The 23,615-nt window shown below is 43.7% G+C and overlaps 1 protein-coding gene across 3 annotated transcripts in view; it reads right to left on the bottom strand.

Annotated features, from left to right (window-relative positions):
* LOC148540318 (uncharacterized) overlaps positions 1-6,484 on the bottom strand; it is a 99,352-nt gene extending 92,868 nt beyond the window's left edge. For all 3 annotated transcript variants that reach the window (XM_088443223.1, XM_088443233.1, XM_088443241.1), the window contains exon 1: positions 6,394-6,484. In XM_088443223.1, the coding sequence (XP_088299349.1) occupies positions 6,394-6,460 (67 nt within the window). In that variant the 5' untranslated portion in view covers positions 6,461-6,484. The remainder of the gene's footprint in view (positions 1-6,393) is intronic.
* Positions 6,485-23,615: the final 17,131 nt, after the last annotated feature.

Raw genomic sequence — 23,615 nt, 5'->3', positions numbered from 1 at the left:
GACCCTTGTGGTAGGGTCTCGTTGCCGTAAGCCCCAGAGAGCCACTGACATCACTTGTTCCATGGGAACGCCTCCGTCTGGGCAGCCACACCCCGGCCCTCCCACCGAAGGGGGCGTGCTGTCACTCAACATCGACAGCATGCCCCCTTTGGTACGAGATCAGGAGCGACGGATTGCCCTTCACTATCCGGGTCTCACGCATGTGCACGATGGAGCCGGCTCCGTCATGTGCATGCGCACTGCCCTACCATCGACCCGGTTGCGAGCGCACAGCGCTTGCGACCGGGTCTGAATCAGGCCCTCTGATTGCCGAAATTCCCGCCATCAATATTATGACCGCATCCCATCTACACATATGATATGGGAGTGGGAGCAAACTTTTTAGTGTATGTCACCAGTATGGCAGCCATCTTGGATGCAACTCTAATTTTTTTAATTGGGATGGTAGTCATGTGACATATGCAGAATTTCATAAGAAAAACAGTGTTCTTCGTTTTAACATATCTTTATTTATTCTTGAGTTTTAACTGAGTTCTTTTGCAGGTAGTGACAATAGCACTAACACAAATAGAACATGTTGAGATTTTCTTGATATCTGGAGAACGAAGCACACGTGCTATTGCAAATTATTTCAACCAACGTCACCCAAATAGGCCACCCATTACTCATAGTGCAGTTGCCAACCTCCTTGCCAAATGTAAAGATACCAGATCAGTTGCAGATAAACTAATAGGTGGATGACCAAAAACAGATGAAAGCAACAACAACTGCTGTGCTGGTATCATTTTCAAAGAGCCCACAATCTAGTACTCATCGTCTATCTCGAGAATGTGGGGTTAGCCGTACAGCTATTTTGAGAATTTTTTCTAAACATAAATGGCACCCCTACAAGATTCAGATGTTGCAACACCTGACTGAGGATAACCCAGACCGTCAGATGGAGTTTGCACACTGGGTAACACAGCAACTGAACCCTCATTTTCCACACTAGGTATTGTTTAGTGATGAGGCAAATTTCTTTGTCAATAGTGAGGTAAACAAACAGAGCCACAGATATTGGTCAGAGACAAACCCTCACTGGATGGATGCATGTGGGGTTGTAGCCTCGGCAAAACAGTTGGTATGGTGTGGTTTGTGGGGTACCCGTAATGTGGGACCATTCTTAATTGATGGAACATTAACAGCAGCAACGTTACAAGAGGCTGTTAGATTTTTCCCTCATTGTTATCACAGCATGGGTCATATCCTAATTTCTTCCAGCAAGATGATGCCCCACCTCATTATGTACTAATTGTCAGGGAATATCTTGATGTGCAGTTTCCCCAAATTGGATTAGCTGTAGAGGTCCAGCCCAGTGGCCAGCAAGATCCCCAGATTTAACTTGGTTATCATCTGCAACAACAAATTGTTGATTTTGCTGCTCAGATTCAGCCAGACATGTTGGTCAAGGTTCATCAGGAATGGGAAAAGAGATTAACCTTAACACTGAAACATGGTGAACAGCACTAAAAGTAAAGTAAAAAGTTTTCCCCTACGCCCATAACATAGGTGTAGACACTGGATTAATATTTCCTTACTCATTTCCTTATAATAAGGGTGTTTCCACACATATGGACCACCCTGTATATGAGAAACACTGGGATGTTTTTCTACATAAGCTGTTATTGCAAATATAGCCTGATCTTATTTAAATAACAACACATAGGTCCTGATTCAGAGCTGGACACAAAGACTATTATGCCCTTAGAGTAAGTGATTGTTAGCCATCATATAAGCCACACTGCGCGTGCACAGCGATTGCATTGCGACTACGGACGGATAGGAATCCATCACAGAGCGAGTGACAGGCTGTCAGCATTTGGAGGTGGTGACGGGGGGTGGTCTGAAAACACAGGCATGTCTGTTCATTTTAACGCCGTTTCATGGGCATGCATAAATTAGCCACTGATATTGCACAGGCAGCTGTGCATGTAAGAAGAGCTCCCAAGGCTGTGGCAGGTCAGACCTATCGCAAAGTCAAGATGGCTGCTCGATGTGTGTCGATATTACTGATATTTACGCAGGTAAGTGACATCATATGCATATGAGTAGGCAGCAGTAGGCGTCTTTATGCTCGGGTAAGCTTTGCAACCATTAGCATATTTTCGCAGCTGTGATGCATATGAAATCACAATTACGACTACATTAGCATCCATCTCTGAAACAGGCCCATAGTAAACATCACATATCCACAGTACTGCAGCATTATATGGCTGTGAATAACTTCTCGGTGTACATAAGTGTGTATGCAGGTAATGGGACAGTCACATGGCCACCTTATATATATTCAATAACCATATATGTGTAGCTACTGTATATAGTGTTTTTCCTCCACACTGTCATAGTACAGACTTTCATGGTGATAAAATACTTGTTTGCTAAAACACTGTGGACCTTATTCAGAGTCGGTCGCGAGCACCGATGCGCTCATAACCGACTCGATGGTTAGGCCTGCGCATGCGCAGCGGCCGCACTGCGCGTCCGCAAGCCCCGAAGCGACTGAGAAACTCTGTCGCAACGGAGCTCGTTACCAAAGGGGCGGCTGTCGATGTTGAACAACAGCTACCCCCGTTTGGTAGGCGGGCCGGGGGGGTGGTTTCCAAAATGGAGGTGTTCCTTTACGAACGCCTACCGTTTTGTGGGCGGCTGCACTGACATCATCAGTGATGTCAATGGGGAGCTTCCTGCTCCATCAGAGCAGAAAGCTCCCTGGGGCTTACGAGTGCCCAGACCCAACTTTAGGGTCTGGTCGTAAGCCCCGATGGTCGCGATGATGAACACCATCGCGACCATCAACATGATCGGTCGTTAAGCTGTGGGTGGTAACCCACAGCTTAATGATCGACAAGGAGGCGGCCGTTCAGGATGCAAGCGGCCGCCCTGATTCAGGGCGACCGCTTGCATCTAATGACCGCCTCTGAATGAGGGCCTGTATCTTTTATTGCTGGAATAAAACTGCTACATTGAATCTAAGTGGTCAATCTAATTAGGTGCGAGTTGGGTTCTACGAGACATTCCCACGGCAAACTCGATCTATGTATTGAAATTGCTTTTTAGAATTTTTAAAATGTAAAAAAAAAATTGAAAGTGGCCTCAAATTACCACAAAATCACCTGTTTTAGACAAATCCATCCCTTATATATATATAAATTATACTGAGGTCGTAGCATAAAATGAGTGTTAACAGAAGAATACAGAGTCAAAAGGTGTCCATGAGCAGCATGTGTGTGTCAGACAGATCACATTTTGAACCTGTGATCAATTCTGAGCAGCATCCTCCCACAATCTCTAAATCATCTGAAAATGTGAGGATAAGTAGTGATGAGGAAGATCATGCAACAGGATGACGGTGATAATTGTGTATCTGACAATGAGGATGATTATGATGACTGTGTTATACATGAAAAATTGATGATGGTGATGAATTTCTCCAAGTAAGGCAGCCACCAGTGGTCCCAGCTCATGCCCATGATAAGCACATTGTAGTTATGCCTGACCAAACAATCCACCTCTCACATGTAGAACTATTTGTACCCCAACCTAGACAATGGGCCTGATTCAGAGACAGACGTGTAATACCCCACTATGTGAAGTATTATGTCTTGACACTGTACAGCACACTACAGCACATGTGGGTGCAATTACATAGGCATAGAACAATTTCCAGGAGCCTCTACAGCTGCTGAAGAGACCAGGAGAAGGTCAAATGGGCAGCATCAGGTGGTCAGACAGGTGACAGTTGGTCAGGGAAGAGCTGTGGTAATGAACCTGGAGAGCAGAGCGATGCTGTGAGGAGGCAGAGGATGGTGTTTTCCTGGTGAGGCACCTGAAGTGGAGGGTCTGTGTCTCCCAATGGTTGCAGGGTGAACCCAGCTGAGAGGAGAAACATTTACCTCAAAATCGGAAGGGAGGTACTGCTAATTCCTGACACCTCAGGTGACCGTTTCCCAGCACCCAGGACAGACTGAACATTATGCAGGGATGTGCTGACTCCTATCCCAACATAGATTGCAGAGAAGGGAGTTAGATAAAATCTCCTCCTGTATGTACATGGGTTATCATTATTGTCCATAGCCAGGAATACCCAGTACTGCGCAGACTGATCCCCTCAAGGTGAATTAACAAAATAAAGGAGCCCAGGGAAGCAGCTAGTGACACAATCATCTCCTGACTTAGGTCCCCATTTATTAACGAGTTTTATCACCAAAACGAGTGATAAATGTCACTGTGTACGATAAATGGTGCTCCAGCCAATCAGCTCCCAACTGTCAACTGTTAGAAAAATGACAGTTGGGAGGTAATTGGCTGGAGCACCATTTATCATACACAGTGACATTTATCACTCGTTTTGGTGATAAAACTCGTTAGTAAATATCATTTTAATCAGCAGAAGCTGCTTGTGCTACCTATTATGCACACAGAGCTACCGCATTATGTGTAGCATAACTTGTAGTGCACGGATAATAGATGTATGTGGACACATCTGTAAGTACCCCCAAGTTTTTTTTTATTTAGCGGGGGGTAATGCCACAGCCAGGGAAACCCTTTCACCAGGTCCCCAAGCCAAAGCATTACCCCTGACCACTAGTCAGCCCAGGCTGGGGATCCCTGGGGAGTCCAGGTCTATCCCCAGGTTGATGGTGTAGTGTGGTGTAAAAAAATAGATGAGATAATATTGTCTTTTGCGGCGGAACTACAGGTCCCAGAAAGCCTCCCCCACGTGCTGGTACTTCGAGAACCACAAGTACCAGCATGTGGGACATTATGGGCCCACTGGTACCTGCAGTTCCACAGCAAAAAATAAATATTAATAAAACCACAGAACACACATACCGTGACAGTACAAGTTTAATAACCCATACATGCACAAACACATGTACACTTACACTCCCTATCTCACATACTCACCTATGTATCCCTGAAGCCATCATGTCCATTTCTCCAAGTAGATAATCCATAGGGTACCTGTAATAAAAAATCCATACTCACCTCCTCCTATGCGTGGTTCACGTCCTCTTCTGTCCACGTAGGCATCCGCGGGCTTGGCAAAAAAAAAAAAATCGCGGACCCACAAACTTAATACTGTCCTCTAAGGACAGTACTACCCGCATGAGCGCACAGCCATGGGATTTCAGTATAGAAATCCCAGTGCTGCACTTTCATTGGCTGAGAGAGGCGAGCCTTCTGCCTCTCAGCCAATGAACGGGTCCCACCATTGACTTCATTGGTGAGACCCGTGAAAGTAACCTTAAATAACCTTTGCGGCTATTTAAATACACTTAGGTGTATTTAAATGATTTAAATGGCCAGGCAAGAGATGTGTATAGAGTTGAATAGGGTGGAGCAAATTGCCATAGTGAAGCATGTAAATAGGGTGGAGCAAATTGCCATAGTGGAGCGTGATGCATATATTCGCAATTGATGTGACTGCTTCAAGGTATATAGGCATCTCTATGCATATCTGCTCAGTTGACAATAAATTGAACATGCCCTTACTGTACTTGCAAATAGGTGTATGCCCAACTCAGCATGAGCCTCATTATCTACAAGGCTATTTCTATACAGGTTGTAGCTGCATTGCTGTTTCTTTCTTTTATTCTATTTGTCTATATATTATAAGCTGTCCTTCAGTTCTTACACTGCATTATACAGTACTATAAAGCTGTGTACTATGACACATGCATCATTTTGAGAGCTAAAGCTTTCTCCTGTGACAGGGAGACCATAGACCACACTCTCTAAGCTCAGTACCTGGACTGCAGAATGCTGTGTTTCTAATGCTGAGCATACACTATACAATTATCTGTCAGATATCTGTCCAATCTGGCTGGTTGGAATGAAAACGTGGTAATGTATGGAATCAAATGACAATCGACCATTTGCGCACAAACACTAGAAAACAGACAAAATTGGTTGTTCAGACAAATTGATTAAAACACACAAATGTAACCAATTTAAGCAATTGTTTTTTGTCCATTTTCCAGTGTTTAAAACCAGATGATCGACTGTCCTTTGCTCCCATACATTACCAGGTTTTCATTCCAACCAGCCAGATTGGACAGATATCTGGCAGATAACTGTATAGTGTATGCCCAGCATTAGTGGGGAAATTAGGCATTCTAAAACACTCATCTGACAACACCCATAAAAGGTAGAACTGCGTTAGCCAATACAAAAAGTGCAGGATCAATTTTGTAGAATGTATTTATTTTTTTATATTAAACATACACCCCCACCCTCTTTTTATGGCTAGTTCTATAGATATTAAAATTTTCTTGGATAGGTTTCTAAACATGTCACAAAGTGTTATTTAACTTATTGCTAAAAAAAAGTTCTTTTTGTCATAAAACTTACCATTGCCTTGTGCTGCTAGTAAATACTGAAACAAAGTAGTTATTAGGATCTTGTGCACATAACTCATCTTGCAGTCAGCAGTTGTGAGATGAAGCGATGAGTAAACATTTTAGGAAAAATGTATTGTATAATGAAACCCAGTGCATGATATATCTTCTCCTCCCAGTCACCACTTCCTTCCTTATTCTCTAGTTCTGCCTGATATTGCTGTACACTATGTGTACGACTAAAAAAATGCACATATGCCACAAACAACCTTTCAAATGTTCTCTCCTTCAAGCAACTATAATGGCTGTGGGAATGCCAAATACAGTAGTTATCCTGATTTGGGTTTGCTGAACACAGATCGTATAATACACTAATTCACACCAACAAATTGTAGACATTCCAAAGGCTACATTTACTAAAGTTTCAATTGTGTTCTGGTTTATTGCCCCAAACTGCAGATTGGAGAAAGGCAAACTGCCAGTGATGTATGGTGATGTGTCCTGGATTTTGAATTGCAAAACCAATAAAGGTTTTGGGTTATCAAACACAATATATGGAGAAACAAACTCGTCAGATGGGCATAATCCTTCACCACATGTAAAGGCTATTTGAGATAAAAGAAAATTTCCAACAATGTTCATAATATGATAACAAATATTATGGAGCAAATTGACCATAATTAGCCTAGAGGGGTCTACAAAGGAATTCATCTTCAAAGTTTTGTCTACGGCTGCACAAATAAAGCATAAAATTGTCAATTGGTACCTTGCTTCATCCTCTCCCAGTGACACAAGTATGGCCAGTACACTAACAAGTATGTATGGCTGCCACAACTCCACAGGGGTGAGATGGTGTAGGACACAGATCACTCTAAAAAGAGATGGTAATGTAAAATGTTATCATATGTAACATTTTAGATCGATTTTTTTTTCTGTTTAAAGCAAACTTTCTGTTAAGCATATAAATATTAATCTTTATTGTCTTCCTGTATAGTGTTGTATTTGTTTATCCTTGACATTTAGCAATGTTTTGTACTATATATTTTGCCTTTTGACTAAGCACAATTTTTGAGAAAGCAATACTATAGTTAGTATTGTAAATATTGTACAGTTATACCTATTGCCAAAAGATACCCTGTAGTAGTCCAATCTGGTATATAAACTTGCTAGATGCCTGTCTCCCACATGCTCAGTGAGAGACAGAGGGAGGCACACGTAGGCTCTCCTGTCACACTGTTCTCAAAACCCTTAATAAACTTTATTTTACACATAGTAGAGAAGCTGGAATAAAGATTGTGTGAAAGAGATAGGAGGTGTTGATACAGGTGGTGGAGGCAGGGGTGCCAAGAGGGGGGGGAGCGGGTACTGATTACCAGGGCCCGGGCTTCCTGAGGGGCCTGGTGGGGGCCCGGGTCCGGAGCCGCTCCCCCTCCCTCACAGCAGCCCAGCACACAGCATGTGCTGAGCTGCAGTGGAGACTGTTTGTGGCTGCTGAGCAGCAGCCACAGCAGTCTCCTATGCCTGTGGGGGGGAGCGATCACACTGGCTTTGAGCAGGGCTGAGGGGGCACAGAGCGCCCCCCTCCCCAGCGCCGCATATCTTTTTTTTTACCGGGAAGAGGGTGTGGCCACGCCTCCAGCGATTAGGCCACGCCCCCTATTACCCGGGCCCGCCGCAGCTCTCAGCGGGCCTGGGTGGAGGAAAGGTAGTGGATGGTGCTGGAGAAAATAGACTGTGATACAGGTGGTGGAGGAAAGATAGTGGATGTGAAGGAGCAAGGTGGTGGAGGTGGAGGGAAAGGTAGTCTATGGTGCTGGAGAAAATAGACTGTGATACAGGTGGTGAAGGAAATGTAGTCGGTGTCCTGATCTGTGAGTGCCCCATTAAGGAATAACTTTTTCTTCTTTTTGTATTCGTTATACAGTGGGTGTGAAGGAGCAAGGTGGTGGAGGTGGAGGAAAGGTAGTGGGTGTGAAAGAGCAAGGTGGTGGAGGTGGAGGTGGCAGAAAGGTAGTGGGTGTGAAGGAGCAAGGTGGTGGAGGTGGAGGAAAGGTAGTGGATGGTGCTGGAAAAAAGAGACTGTTATACAGGTGGTGGAGGAAATGTATTGGGTGTGAAGGAGCAAGGTGGTGGAGGCGGAGGAAAGGTAGTGGATGGTGCCGGACAAAACCACTTACATGTAAAATAATTGTCAATGATTGTATGACTAACCTGCTCACACATTTCAAGTAGCCATCCAACTAGAATGTCTCTGCTCTCAAACTTGGCATTGGGTTGACTGGTGAAGCATACTGGCATCCTGGCATGAAACAAAATAGCCTGCCATAAAACTCATTATATGCAGACCACCTTCACAATTAGGGGCTGATTCTATGTTGGACACAAAGTGGCTGTGTTGGTGTGAAACTGCAGAAGCCTGTTTGACTACCTTATGCTAATACGAGTTTTCTTAGGGCCAATGTGAGGACCAATGTGGCTTCAAGCAGGAAGCCGCTCCACTCACTTATTTTACATCTCCAGCCACAATCATCATTATTAGTATCGACACTTAGCCCATCCCCATGCTAGGTGCTAGAGATCCATCTGAAACAGGCTTTCCTTCTCCATACACAGCATCAGAATAGCATGGACCAACAACGGTGGAGGGGTGGCAGACCATTGCTGAGGAATTTGAATGCTGGTGGAATTTCCCCAACTGCGGAGGAGCTATTGATGGCAAACATATCCGCATCGCCCCGCCTACCCTTATTATAAACTATTAGAATTATAAGGGTTTTTTTAGTCTAGTGCCCATGGCAGTGGTAAATGCAAATAATGAATTTAGTTTTGTTGATGTGGGCAAAAATGGCCATGCTTCAGATGGTGGGTCATTCAAGCAAACTTTATTTTATGACAGACTTACCACCAACTATCTGAACTTGCCATCAACAGCGGTTATCAAGCATGGCCTGAACTATGTTTTTGTGACAGATGAGGCATTTGCTCTACATGAGCACTTACTAAGGCCGTATGGACAAAGGGGCCTGACAAAAGAAAATCGCATTTTCAACTACCGCCTATCCAGGGCATGGCAAATAGTTGAAAATGCATTTGGGATTTTCAGTAGCCATTTCAGGATATTCCATACAGCTATAAACCTTTGTGTGGATAAAATTAATTCTGTCATTCTGGCCTGCTGTGTCCTACACAATTTTTTACAAAAAACCAGCTCAAAACAACAGCGAACATTAGACACAGGGATGGTCGAAGATGACCAGGAACAAACACACGAGATTGAGCAAATGCCCTCTGTGGCCACACCCACAGTAATTGAGACAACAGGGAGAGTGCGGGCTAAGCAGGTCAGGGAGCAATGCCTGGCCTACTTTAATGGAGTGGGGGCAGTACCATTGCAGCAGGACAGAATCCACTATACACATGTGAACAATAGTGGACTCCTGAACAATTTGAAAACAATTGGCATGGTGTGTATGTGTACTTACCACATCCAAAGAGGACAGTTCATCATTCTCTGGGTTGTCCACACCCTGCTCCTCGGGGACACTGTCTACCATGAGCGTTTGTGATGCTCCCTGTGGCTCCTGTTCATGGAGGAACTTCAGTAGGTGGTAGTACCACAAGGTGCTTGTATACATGTTATCTACCCCTCTGCTCCAGATGCCCACGAATCCTGCTCTTTCTTATGCTCCTTCACATAGACTGTTCGCAGACAGTGGCGGGCTGGGCCGGGGGGCAGGGTGCCATGTGACCCCCGGGCCGCAGTGTTATGCGGGCCACGGGCCGTGGTGCAGACTGTGTCTCTGTGACACAGACTGCACCGTGTGTGTAGCTCTAACCGGACGGAGTTCAGTCAGCACTACACAAGTGACAAACACACAGCCGCCAGCTCCGGCAGCTGTGTGTTTGTTGTAAGCAGCAGCCAATGAGAGTCTGTCAGACTCTCATTAGCTGCTGCTGCGCCCACTGTAGGAGCCGCTCCATCTTCCGGCTCCCGCAGTGGGCACTGGGAGAGGCGTCATGACATCATATGACGTCTCTCCCATAATGCCCGGGAAGGACAGACGGAGGAGCGGATGGTGACGGCGGGAGCGGGGATTCAGGTAAGTGTTTTGTTTGTTTTTTTTACTACGTGTGTCTACTGGGGGGAAGGCTGGCACTATAAGGGGGAGACCACTACTGGGGGCACCACAAGGGGGGAACCACTACTGGAGGCACTGCAAGGGGGGGACTACTACTAATGGGGGCAATACAAGGGGGGGGACTACTGGTGGCACTACAAAGGGGGAACCACTACTGGACTGGGGACACTACAAGAGGGAGGGACTACTACTGGGGGCACTACAAGAGGGAGACCACTACTGGGGGTACTACATGGGGGAGATCACTACTGGGGGCACTACAGGGGGGGCACTACAAGGGGGACCACTACTGGGGATTATAACTGGGGGCACTTCAAGGGGGGGACTACAACTGGGGGGACTACTACTGGGGGCACTACAAGGGGGGGACTACTATTACAAGGGGGGACTACTAATACTAGGGGCACTACAAGGGGAGGGGACAACTACTAGGGGTACTGCATAGGGGGGAGGGGACTACTACTAGGGGCACTACCATAGGGGGGAGGGAACTACCACTGGGGGCACTGCATCGAGGGACCACTGCTGGGGGCTCTATAAAAAGGGCAATACTGGGGGTACTGCATAGGGGGTAGACTACAACTGGGGCCATTATTTAAGGGGCACTGCATAAGGGTTACCACTATTGGGGGCACTGCATGGGGTGTGGACTGCTACACTATATAAGGAGCACTGCATAGGGGGTACCACTAATGGGGGCACTATATAAGGAGCACTGCATAGGGGGTACCACTAATGGGGGCACTATATAAGGGGCTTACTACTGGGGGCACAAGGGATACTGCACAGGGGGGACCACTACTGGGGGCACTGTATTAGGGGCACTGCATAGGTGGATCACTACTGGGGGCACTACTGGAGGCCTGCATAAGGGGATCCTCTCCTGGGGCACAGGGGGGCACTGCATATGGGCACCACGACAGGGCTGTTCCTAATCTTTATTTTTACTTTACATTAATCCCATATGGACCCGCCTCCTCCCTGGAACACTTGAGGGGGGGGCACTGTAGCGCGCATGTTTCTTCGGGCACCCTGGCTACACGCTACCCCTCTGCCAGGGCCGCCTGCATGCATTTGCCCCCCTGGCTAAAAGTTGCCAGCCAGCCCCTGTTCGCAGGTTTTGGATTCTTTCCTTATCCCACTTTGGACAGGCCTCATCATAGTAGGTTAAACTAAGTGTTACCAGCTCGTCTATTGCAGCAACTCTCTTGGTCTTGTTGCTGTAATCCTTACTTTTGACAATCCATAAACACTCATGGGCGCGATAGCACTCTAGAAATCTGGTCACAAATTGACGCTCTCTAGCACTTGTCATTTCTGTAGAAAAATAGAACATAAACTGTTTTAATACATATTTTTAATGTTTAACCAGTTGGGTTATTTTAGACAATTTATTCTGTTTTTAATGTGTTCATAAAAAATGTAAAAAACAGTGGGCCTGATTCAGAGCCGCTCGTAAGCGGCCGCTCATTCGCTCTGAGCGATGTTCGCACAACTGCGCATGCATATGGGTCGTAATGTGCATGCGCAAACCAGTCATTGTGGTCGGAAATCGAGCGCTAGCAAAACAGCGAGGGGCTGCTAATTTGATTGACAGAATGTACCGTTTGTGGGTGGTAACAGGGGAAGGTGCTTGAAAACGGGGGAGTGGAGATCCGAACGCAGGCGTGCCTAACGGTCAAAAGGGCGTTTAATGGGAGTGCATAATTAGTAAAGGAGCGTCATCGACCACGTCACTTGGTTGTCTTTTAGCCTGAACTGCTCACAGTGATTGCGGTAGGAAAAACCTACCACAAGCACTGCGAGCAGTTCAGATGCCTTTCGATGTACCCGATTAATCAAATAAATATCGGAGATGACATGTGATGCGAACGGCAAAGGAGCGTCTTTACAAAATAGCGAGCGCATTTTTTGTCCGCTCGCTCAGATATAGAGGCGTCAACAAACCGTAATGAGCGAGCGCACAATTTAAATAGCCGGCCCCTTTTTTTGAATGATCGTCCGCAAATAGCGTCCGGATCTGAATCAGGCCCTGTGTCTGTACATTTTCATAGTACATTAATATGCACCATTGAGTGGCCGTTATATTTGAACATAGCTGTGCCAGGGGTATAAACATTGCTGTGCCAGGGGTATTAACATAGCTGTGCCAGGGGTATTAATATTGCTGTGCCAGGGGTATAAACATAGCTGTGCCAGGGTTATAAACATAGCTGTGCCAGGGGTATTAACATTGGTGGGTCAGTGGCTTAAACATAGCTGTGCCAGGGGTATTAACATTGCTGTGTCAGTGGTATAAACATAGCTGTGCCAGTGGTATTAATATTGCTGTGCCAGGGATATAAACATTGCTATGCCAGGGGTATAAACATTGCTGTGCCAGGGGTATTAACATAGCTGTGCCAGTGTTATTAACATTGGTAGGTCAGTGGTATAAACATGGCTGTGCCAGGGGTATTAACATTGGTGGGTCAGTGGTATAAACATTGCTGTGCCAGGGGTATTAACATTGCTGTTCCAGAGGTATAAACATAGCTGTGCCAGGGGTTGGCAGGGTGTACAATGAGGTTGTACTGTATAGTACAGGTGATGTATATACTCACTTCAAAACAGTCAACAGCTCACCACAGACGATCAGCATGCTGTAGCTTCCTCCTTGCCTTTTCTCCAACATCCAGTGCGCAGAACACCCCCAAACTAGCCCAGCTAAGCCGCCCCAGGGCACCGCTATAGTAAGAAAAGTGCAGTGTGAAAGAGATAGTTAAGAGCAGCTACTGCTTCATATAAAGAATGAAAATAAAAAGTGAGGTACATATATAATAAACAAACAGTGAAGGGTTAAAATGTGTTATAAAAGAAAAATGTGTTATAATGCGGTGCCTTGAAACAGATCAACAAAGGCAATCCAGGGGGACCCACGCCCCTGGATGTGGTGGGTAGGCCCATAACTTTGGCCAAGATTATGCTAAAAACCTCTATTGATTGCAAAATTTTATTGCATTTATATATTATTAATAATTTGGAGTTGTGCACCTGAGATTTGTCTGTTTTTGTGTCTGCAATTAGTCTCATCAGGTAGCATCTCCCATTATATATATATATTCAGGGTGTGCAGTCCAGAAATCTTTCCCATATACTCCATTTAATGTGCTTTATTGCACACCTGAGGGAAAGGAGATGCCCTCAGTCTGGATTAGCACCCCTACCTTATTGGTTTAAAAGCATGGAGTCTTGTAATGAATATGCACACTAGCATTAGGCACAATTCTAGGTAAGTCCTACAAGTTTTATATACTGTAGTGCAACTTTGGTTCATTTTTGGGGCGTGGGTCCCCCTGGATTGCCTTTGTTGATCTGTTTCAGGGCACCGCATTATAACACATTTTTCTTTTATAACACATTTTAACCCTTCACTGTTTGATTATTATATATGTACCTCACTTTTTATTTTCATTCTTTATATGCAGCAGTAGCTGCTCTTAACTATCTCTTTCACACTGCACTTTTCTTACTATAGCGGTGCCCTGGGGCGGCTTAGCTGGGCTAGTTTGGGGGTGTTCTGCGCACTGGATTTGAATCGTAGTATGTTAGGGACCTACCCTACAGAGGTTATTGGATGTGGTGGGTAGGCCCATAACCTTGGCCAAGATTATGCAAAAAACCTCTATTGATTGCAAAATTTTATTGCATTTATATATTATTAATAATTTGGAGTTGTGCACCTGAGATTTGTCTGTTTTTGTGCCTGCAATTAGTCTCATCAGGTAGCACCTCCCATTATATATATATATTCAGGGTGTGCAGTCCAGAAATCTTTCCCATATACTCTTCTCCAACATCGGCTGTCACAAAATGGAGGAGAGGAGTGGCAGGGAATTTTCAAGACATCGTACATCGTATCTTTCGACAAGCAAAACAGTATACAATGTGTGTCACATCGTACACATGTAAATGTGTTACGCTAGAGGTGAGGGTTGGAAATGTGTTACTACACCGTTATGGGATGGGAATGTGTTACTCCACAGTTATGGGATGGGAATGTGTTACTACACAAGTTAGGGAAGGGAGGGGAATGTCAAATGTGTTGCTACAGGTTGAGGGAAGGGAAAGTGTTACAACATGATCAAGGTAGGGGAATGTGTTATTACAGGGGGGGAGTGACAGTAATGTATTACTCCAGAGGTGAGGGAGGAGAATAAGTTACTACAGGTGTGAGTGAGGGTAATGTGTTACTTCAGGTGTGGAAAGGGATTGTATTTCTACACAGGAGAGGGGGGAATGTTGAATGTGTTACAACGCAGGTGAGAGAGGGAAATGTGTTACTACAGAGGAGAGGGAGTGGAATGTGTTAGTACACAGGTGAGGGAGAGCAATGTCTTACTATAGCAGTGAGGGACGGGATGCATTACTATAGAGGTGAAGGATTAATGTGTTATTGGAGTGGTGAGATGGAAATGGAAACTAAATATCTAAGGTCTACCCGGGTGAAACCAGGTACATCAGCTAGTTCAATATATAATTGCATGTGAATCAAAATCACCCAGGCAGCTATAGATAGGATACAAATGTACCCATAACAGACACGGCATAACAGCAACATAGCCAGCATGATTATCAACAGCGGGAGTGGTCAGTCATCATTAGTGTAAGCCACTGGTGTAGACAGGGGAGGGGGTGCAGGGGGAGAGACCAGTCCCGATGTGAAATAATCACTGCCTAGCTTGGTCCTGGATGTCACACTTACTTTTCTTTCTTCTTTTTTTAAATTGCTGCCCATACTGTCACTTTCGTGGGGGTAGGAGTTGCAGGGTGCTGCATTCTCTTTGGCTGTACTGTGACAGCATGTCTCTAATTACTCAAAGTTCTACTGATGTATTAGGGGGCAGGGCATGCAGGCACTAGTGCGTGTCTGCAGGGGATTGGATTTGCACACTACATAGACCTATTTAGCCATGCAGGAGCAAGTAGCTCAATGTATCAGGTGTCTGACTGCAGTGGATGAGGTTGTGAGTTCAAGTACCGCATGTGTCAGGCTCAGAAATGTGTGTTTTAAATTAAGGCGGATGTAACAGAATGACAAGATGCACACAGATCACACAATGACTGATAACTCACAAGTAAAGTGTATGAATATGTTATAGGAGGTTTGGTGTTCAAAACCCTTAGGGGTAAATTTACTAAAATGAGAGTTTTTAGAAGGAAGTTTTAAAAGTGATGTTGCCCATAGAAACCAATCAGATTCTACTTAACATTTAACTAGCACCTTCTAGAAGATAATAGCTAGAATCTGATTGGTTGCTATGGGAAACATCACTTTTAAAACTCACTTTTAAAAACACTCACTTTAGTAAATTTACCCCTTAGAGTGTTCTAAAAGTAAGTTTTTCTGCTATATTTGTATGAGGGCTGATTGAAAAATAATGAGACTGCCTCTGTTTTCTGTCCCATAGGTAGACGTGGCAACGCTATGCTGGTTATTGTGAAGCTCATACTTTGGTGTGTTTGAACCTGCGGATAGACTGCCATAGTCTTCTTTGTTCGGTCACAGCGAGTGGAAGATATTAGTATGTTTTGTCATAACGTCAGAGATGTATAATTGAATTTTGTGTTAAACTTGGAAAAAGTGGAAAATGAAACTCATGAAATGTTACAGCAAGCATACTGTGGTGAAACATTTAGCCGTGCTGCATTATTTTCGTGATGGAAGCACTTAGGGTAATACACAAGTGACTGACAAAGGGCTTTCTGGGAGATCATCCACTGCGATTACAGATGTCAACATTGCCAAAGTTGCGGAGCTGTTGCAAAATGAGAAAATAACTTTACGTGAACTTTCGGCTTCACTTGACATCTAATTCTAATGGGTTCAGTATATTATGACAAAGGAACTAAAAATGCATCGCGTGTGTGCCAGGTCGGTACCCAGAAATCTCACAGTAGAGCAGATGCGACATTGAGTTGAATCGTGCAAGAACACCATTCGAATGTCAGAGAGAACTCCCGATTTCCTGACATTGATTGTGACGTGTGACGAATTGTGGAGTCGTCATTATGATCCAGGATGCAAACAACAGTCCAGTGTACGGAAACATGCGAATTCGCCTCCGACCAAAAAATCCTGTGTGATTCCTTTGCCGTGTAAAGTCATGCTTCTGTTCTTTGATGCGCACAGTATATCCTACAGCACTGGCTTCCCCATGGACAGACAATGAATGGTGACTACTATGCAAACATTCTGAAAACCCATTTGGAGTCGTGAGGAAGAAAAGACCACATTTGCTGAGGAAACTGTGGTTTTTGTTCCAAGACAATGCCCGACCACATGTTGCTGCTGTTACATTGGCAGAACTGACTGAAATTAATGGAACAGCACTGGAACACCCTCTATATAGCCTGGACTTAGCGCCCTGTGATTTCTGGGCATGTGATTCCCAACCCTGAAAAAACAACTGCGCGGAAAGAAGTTCTCAACAGGTGATGAAGTGAAAAATGCCACAGCTGCAACACTAAAGTGATGTCACAAAACAGTCTGCTGCACATCTTTGAATCATTGTTGAAATGCTGCAAAAAATGTACTGAATGTGAAGGACGCTACTTTGAAAAAGAAAAATGTTCAGATCCTGTGGAGTCATCACATTCTGAATAAAAAAGTCACTTTCATTACTTTTCAATCGGCCCTCGCATATTGCATCAGCCGTGCAAGCACAGCAAATGCGATATAATTGAAAGATATATTGTGCACATTTGCTTATGTGTATGGGTGGCCGACCAACCCATTATGCTGGCTGCAGGAACCAGATGATGAAGTGAAAAATGCCACAGCTGCAACACTAAAAGTGATGTCACAAAACAGTCTACTGCACGTCTTTGAATCATTGTTGAAATGCTGCAAAAAATTTATTGAATGTGAAGGACGCTACTTTGAAAAAGAAAAATGTTCAGATCCTGTGGAGTCATCTGATTCTGAATAAAAATATCAGTTTCATTACTTTTCAATCAGCCATCGTATATATCCAAAAATCATAGACGGCACTCCTGACTATAACATAGTAAAGCAGACCCATAGGTACCTGACTTATATCCAATGTGTCATGACTTTACAAAGGCCTTGTTAGACCAAAAACATACAAAAACAAATAATATCCAGCAACTGATATATCAGAGAAATAAGGGCACAGCTGCAGCTGCAAAAGAGGCAATTGGTCCCCACAATAATATAACAAAAGAGACATCAGCGCTGTTGTGTCCTAACTAGGACAATAAATCCAAGGTCTCCAACCCTTAAATAAGACATTTATTATTCATAAAATCACATCTACAGTATACAATTGTATCTCAGTAATTAAAAACCTGGTGTAGCCATATAAAGATATAGGGGCCCATTTATCATTCTATATTTGCGGCAATATCCCCGAAAATACTTATTTTCGGGGGTTAACCACAAATATTAAGTTTCCCCCAGATGTATGAAGGAGGGACGGCAGCAGGTATCTCCGATACCTGCTGTGATCCCTCCATTCCCACTGGCAGCCGCATCCCCCATTAGGTTTCTATGGGGGATGAGACACTGCCAGAATTACCAACACCCGGATTGCAAAGCATTTCGGATATTGGTACCCTCAAAGCTAACGCCATTTGTCGCCTATGGGCTACACAGCGAATAATTAGATGAATGGCAGCCAGGCGTGCATGTGCAGTCAGCGGGACTGCACATGCACAGCAGCCCCGGCAGCTCTCAGGGCACATTGTAGGGACAGGCTCCTTTTGGAGCCCGTGTCCCTGCATGTGCCGGTTAATACATCCGGGTTCTATGATCACATATTGCAATGCTATCATGGGCGGTAATGTCATGGCCAGATCGCATTGCAATTGCGATCATTAATAAGTGGGGGTCTTAGTATCATAAATTGTAACTTTTCAGCCATAGTATAAAACTAGATACTTTGTTCATTCAATAAATAAATACAAATTTGCAACGTTCCAAAGAGCTAGAAGTAAATAGAGAACAGTCTCTCCAGGGAATAAAAGTTAATGTCTCATAAGGTACAATATCAAATGGTATCTTTATGGTTCCAATGTAAAGGTGTAGTGAGTATGACCCACTGGTATAGCACGCCAGCATTTATTTCCAACCGCACTGAGGGTCTGATTCAGGTTTGGTGATAGTGTAAGATAAAGCAAGTAATTGTGTACCTGGACAAACCATGCTGCAATGCAAAGGTGCAAATACATACATTTTGTTTGCATGTGGAGTAAATACTGGCTGCTTTTGTATGTAGCCCACAAATGTTGGTCAGCTTAATTTTTACACTGCAATTTAGCTTTTAGTTTGGACATGCCCCTCCCAAATCTAAATCTCTTTGCACATTTAAATTTGCCCCACCTGCAGTTCAACATGGTTTTACCAAGCTGCACAGTTACTTACTATTTCTTACTCTATTCCCAACTCTCAATCAGGCCTTGAATTAGGTGGAGTCCTCAGCCAATTATTAGCTTGTAAGCGGCTGCAGTACATTACAGGAGTAAGCAATTCTTTTTTACATCTCCAGACCACAGAGTAGAGCACATTTCCTCCAACAGATTGGAGCTCCATATGCCGCAATCTCACAGGCTGACTGCAACTGTCTCAATCTCAGGCCGGTATTCAACGGCAGATCAAGGAGGCTATCATTGAGCAAACGGTCAGCTCATACGGAATTCCTGCAACTGTTTGCCATCACGGGCAAGTGCAGTGTCCTGGGCTTGTAGTCTCTAGATCCAAAGTGCCATGGGTCACATAAACGGGGAGCAGCAACCCTTTTCAGGCCACTCCTGTGGTCTTTTTCAAGCTGTATTGCTTACATATTATTCCTGGCCAAATAAGAAGTGTGTGGATTATGGCCCATTGGTAAATTGATCTCCCTTCTAATTAATCTATTTGATCTATGGTCGTAGATCAACAAATAGCGCTCAGACCTATAACTGGATATTGTGTATTAGTTGTTAATATGTGAAATATTAATAAAGGCGGAACTAGATAAGTTATTACAAATCTTTATTTGGGTATAATTAGAAGTTAATATACTAAAAGGATGATAATCCGTATGACTGAATACTGACAGTCAATATATGGCAATGTTCAGTCTCTAAAGAAAAGAGGGGGGTGGATTAAAATAAGAACAACCAAGAAAAATATAAAATCAATCAAAACTTGATGCAATGAAGCAAAGGTGTTTCAATGGAAATGCAGGAACCGGAGACCATAAACTTCACATTCAGTTGTGTGGTCCAGTAGAATGTTTGTGCGGCGTCCCGCAATTGTCAACAGATAACAAAATATATAAAGACTGGGCTGCTGGTATATAGGTGGTCTTCGGCTGGCTACTACTTGGGTCTTCCCGGGGTAAGTAGTACGGACCCTAATCCGAGTGTTTGGAGGTGTGTATCCAAACCTATGTATGGCCACAGGGCACGCCCGCAGCCTGCCCGTCGGTGCTAGGCAGTCCGCGAAGCGTCCCGCTGGTCCGCAAGCAGGTATACAGCAGGAGGGGGAGAGACGGCTGTGGTATACGAAACCAGGCCCCATCTCCCCTGCCTTCACTGTGGACTCACCTCCCAGGGACTCGGCAGAGTCTGCTCTTCCCCTGTGTCGGCGTGTTGCGATCCCGTCCTTCTTTTCTTCCGGTGTCTCTCGGCGGTGTCAGCTGTTTGTTGGAATGCTCGCCAGGTGCAGTCTGGTCGCGTGTGGTATCCGTGCAGTGTCCGGTTCCTTGCTTCCTCTTTTCTTTGGGGTGATGTGGCCAATGCGTTTCGACCCACGTGGGGTCTTCCTCTGGGCGGGGTTAATGATGTAGCTGAGTCTTTGCTTAAATGTGCCGCTTCCGGATACGCCTTCTTTCTGATTGGATATCGGAAGGTGAGGTATTTCTTAGAAAAATGAATCTCAATTGTTCGTTAATTCAGTGAATTGTCAGTTTGTCAGGTCCCTCTCCTAACGTGGCAGCAGCGTCTCTCTGCCGGCCTCAATCTCCTTAATAATAATAGAATATTAAGTACTCCACATGTATATTATAAACAAGTTGTCCTTGCATTACTTGGTAACAAACTGCTTAAATGTTAGTGTGGCGCTCGTATTCTATAAATAACTCAATGAAGTTCGTTCTCCTCAATGCACCTAGAGGGCTGTGTATTTACGAGGAAAAGAAAAAAGCAAACCAAAAAACAGGGACAAAATTATTTGAACTAGTAGTAAACGGTATTATTTTGGTGATATAGAGTCAATTGTTCGATGGATATGAGAGGGATCACTGTCTCTAATGTATAAAACTGACTTCTCAGTTTCTAATCCTAAAATTATCTGTAATGGTAGTGACATAATTAAAGATTAATCGGTTGTTGTCTCTATGCCTTTAGATACAAATATTAACTGTAATTATTCACATAGAAGATGTTTGTATATTGGTATTGACTGATTTAGTCACATACAATGGACTTGATTTCGTTATCCATATTGAGTCCCTTTGGGTGTAGGGTACCCATCTGAATCATAGTTTTAAGTTCCTCTTTGTTAATACGCCTGATAAAGTCCCCTCCCCGCCAGTTGTGCCTTACTAGCTTCAATGCGCAGAATTCCAAATTCGCTGGATCTGACTGATGGAATATTTTAAAATGTGCTGAGAGGGGATGGTTATTGTTGCCCTTTATTATGTTATAAATGTGTTCCTGTAGTCTCGTTTTTAACGGGCGAATGGTTCTACCAATATATTGTTTTTTGCATGAACATTGTAATAAATATATAACCCCCTTACTGTTACATGTCACATTGTCTTTAATTTTCCACAATGTATTGTTACTTGTTGATCTCATAATCTATTTTGGTTTAGTACTTCTTTGCTTAGTTACGGTACATGCCTTACATTTACCACAATAGAAAAAACCTTTTGATCCCCCTTGTTGTATTTGATGCCAGGTGTTTGTCAGTGTATTTCTTATACAATCTGTATCCTTTGGGGGTATATGGTTGTTAGTAATCTGCATCTTGATGTCTGATGATTTACGGAATATAACCTTAGGTTTTGCAGGTAAAGTCTTGCTCAAGATCTCATCGCCTAATAAAATGGGCCAATGTTTGAGTACTAGCTTTTTGATGTTGTTAGCTTGGCTGCTATATTCAGTTATGAAATAAAGGTCTTTGTCAACATTTGTGTCTGGCTTCGATTTATATGCTAAAAGCGGATCTCTTTTGCTCTCCAGTACTGTCTTGAAAGCTGACTCTACTTTGTTCATATCGTATTTTTTCTCTAGGAGTTGTGATTTTAGTTGTTCACTTTGTGTTGTGAAATCTTCTTGTCTAGAGCAATTTCGTCTGAGTCTTTTAAATTGGCTGGTCGGTATACTATCAAGCCAGATAGGATTATGGTTGCTTGTGGCTAGAATAAAGCTGTTGACATCGACTTTTTTATGATGCGTGCTAGTGTGAATGTCATTGTTCTCTATAAAGATGTTCAGATCTAAGAATTCGATCTTAGTTCTACTGTAATTGGTTGTGAATTGTAAATTGTGGTTATTAGTGTTGATATACTGAGTGAATGATATAAGTGACTCTTCATTCCCCTGCCATATGAAGATCACATCATCAATGTAGCGAGCCCAGAGGATGAGGTTTGCGCCAAAGTCACTGTTGGACCAGATGTATTTGTCCTCCCAGTGACTCATGAAAAGGTTGGCGTAACTTGGCGCAAACCTCGTCCCCATCGCCGTGCCCGTAGTCTGGAGATAAAATCTATCTCCAAACCACACGTAGTTGTGTGATAAGATAAATGATATGCTTGTCAAAATTAAATCAGTTTGTGTTGAATTCATATTTGGATCATTTTCGAGGAAATATTTAATGCTTTCTACACCTTGAGTGTGTCTGATTACGGAATACAAAAAGGTGATGTCACTAGTCGCCAGCCATAGATTCTCATTCCAGTTTACAGTCCTGAGTCTATTAAGAATACTTGTGGTATCCTTAAGGTGAGATTTCTGGAGTTTGACATAGGGTTGTAGATACTTGTCCAAATATTGTGACAGATTTGAAGTTAATGATTTAATCCCCGATATTATCGGTCGACCGGGTGGGTTAGTGGGGTCTTTGTGGACTTTTGGAAGATGATAAAACACTGGAATGATAGGATATTTATTGTCTATGAAGTCATGTTCTTTCTGGTTTAGGATCCCTTTATCTAGACCCTCCTTTAGTAGTGACCTAAGTTCATGTTGGTATTTTTGTGTAGGATCACTAGGTAGTAATACATAGGTAGAGGGATCATTTAGGATCCTCTCTGCTTCCTCAATGTACTTATCTTTATTTAGAATTACTATCCCCCCCCCCTTATCTGCCGGTTTTATGATTATTTCGGTATTCTGTCTCAACTCCCTGAGTGCTGATAATTCATTTTTTGTCAAATTCTTGTGTTTTAAGTGCGGTTTAGATGTCTTATCGCACGGATGTTCAAGGTCTTTGACCAGCATATTGGTAAATGTTGCAATGTGGTTGCCCGTAGCTTGGATGGGATAACATTTGGACGGTGGTTGTAGTCCTGTATGTAAAAATGCATCCTGAGCCGGTTGGTATTGAGGTAAGGGTTTTTGATGGAAAAATCTTTTCAGGGTCAACTTCCTAGCAAATTTATGTACATCTAGATATGTGTTGAACTTGTCTGGTTGAGTAGTAGGGGCAAATTTGAGTCCTTTTCTAGTACTGTTATGTGGTCCTCTGTTAATTTAAATGTACTTAGATTGAAGATACCTGTCCCTCTCGTTGTGCTTGCATTTGCCCTGGTTTTTTTGCGGATCTCCCCTCCCCTGCAACCTCTTCTAACTTTCTTTTTGTTTGTTTTGATAGTGAATTGGTCTGTTGTGGACCTGTCGCCTGTCCTAAAAAAAGGGGGTACACACATAGTGGATTGGGAGCTGTTTGTTTGGTTTCAATGTCTGCAATCACCGGATGGTTGGTGCTCTGTTCCACTATTAGGTCAGTATCGGTTGTATGTGTGGTTAAATTGAGGATTTCAGGTTCTATGTCTAACCAGCCTCGTTCTAGTGATAGTCTGGCCAGATCATGTTCGGAATC

Source organism: Taudactylus pleione, unplaced genomic scaffold (genome assembly GCF_031769625.1).
Source record: "Taudactylus pleione unplaced genomic scaffold, aTauple2 ptg000019l, whole genome shotgun sequence".
Classification (NCBI taxonomy): domain Eukaryota; kingdom Metazoa; phylum Chordata; class Amphibia; order Anura; family Myobatrachidae; genus Taudactylus; species Taudactylus pleione.
This window is presented reverse-complemented; position numbering and strand designations above follow the sequence as displayed.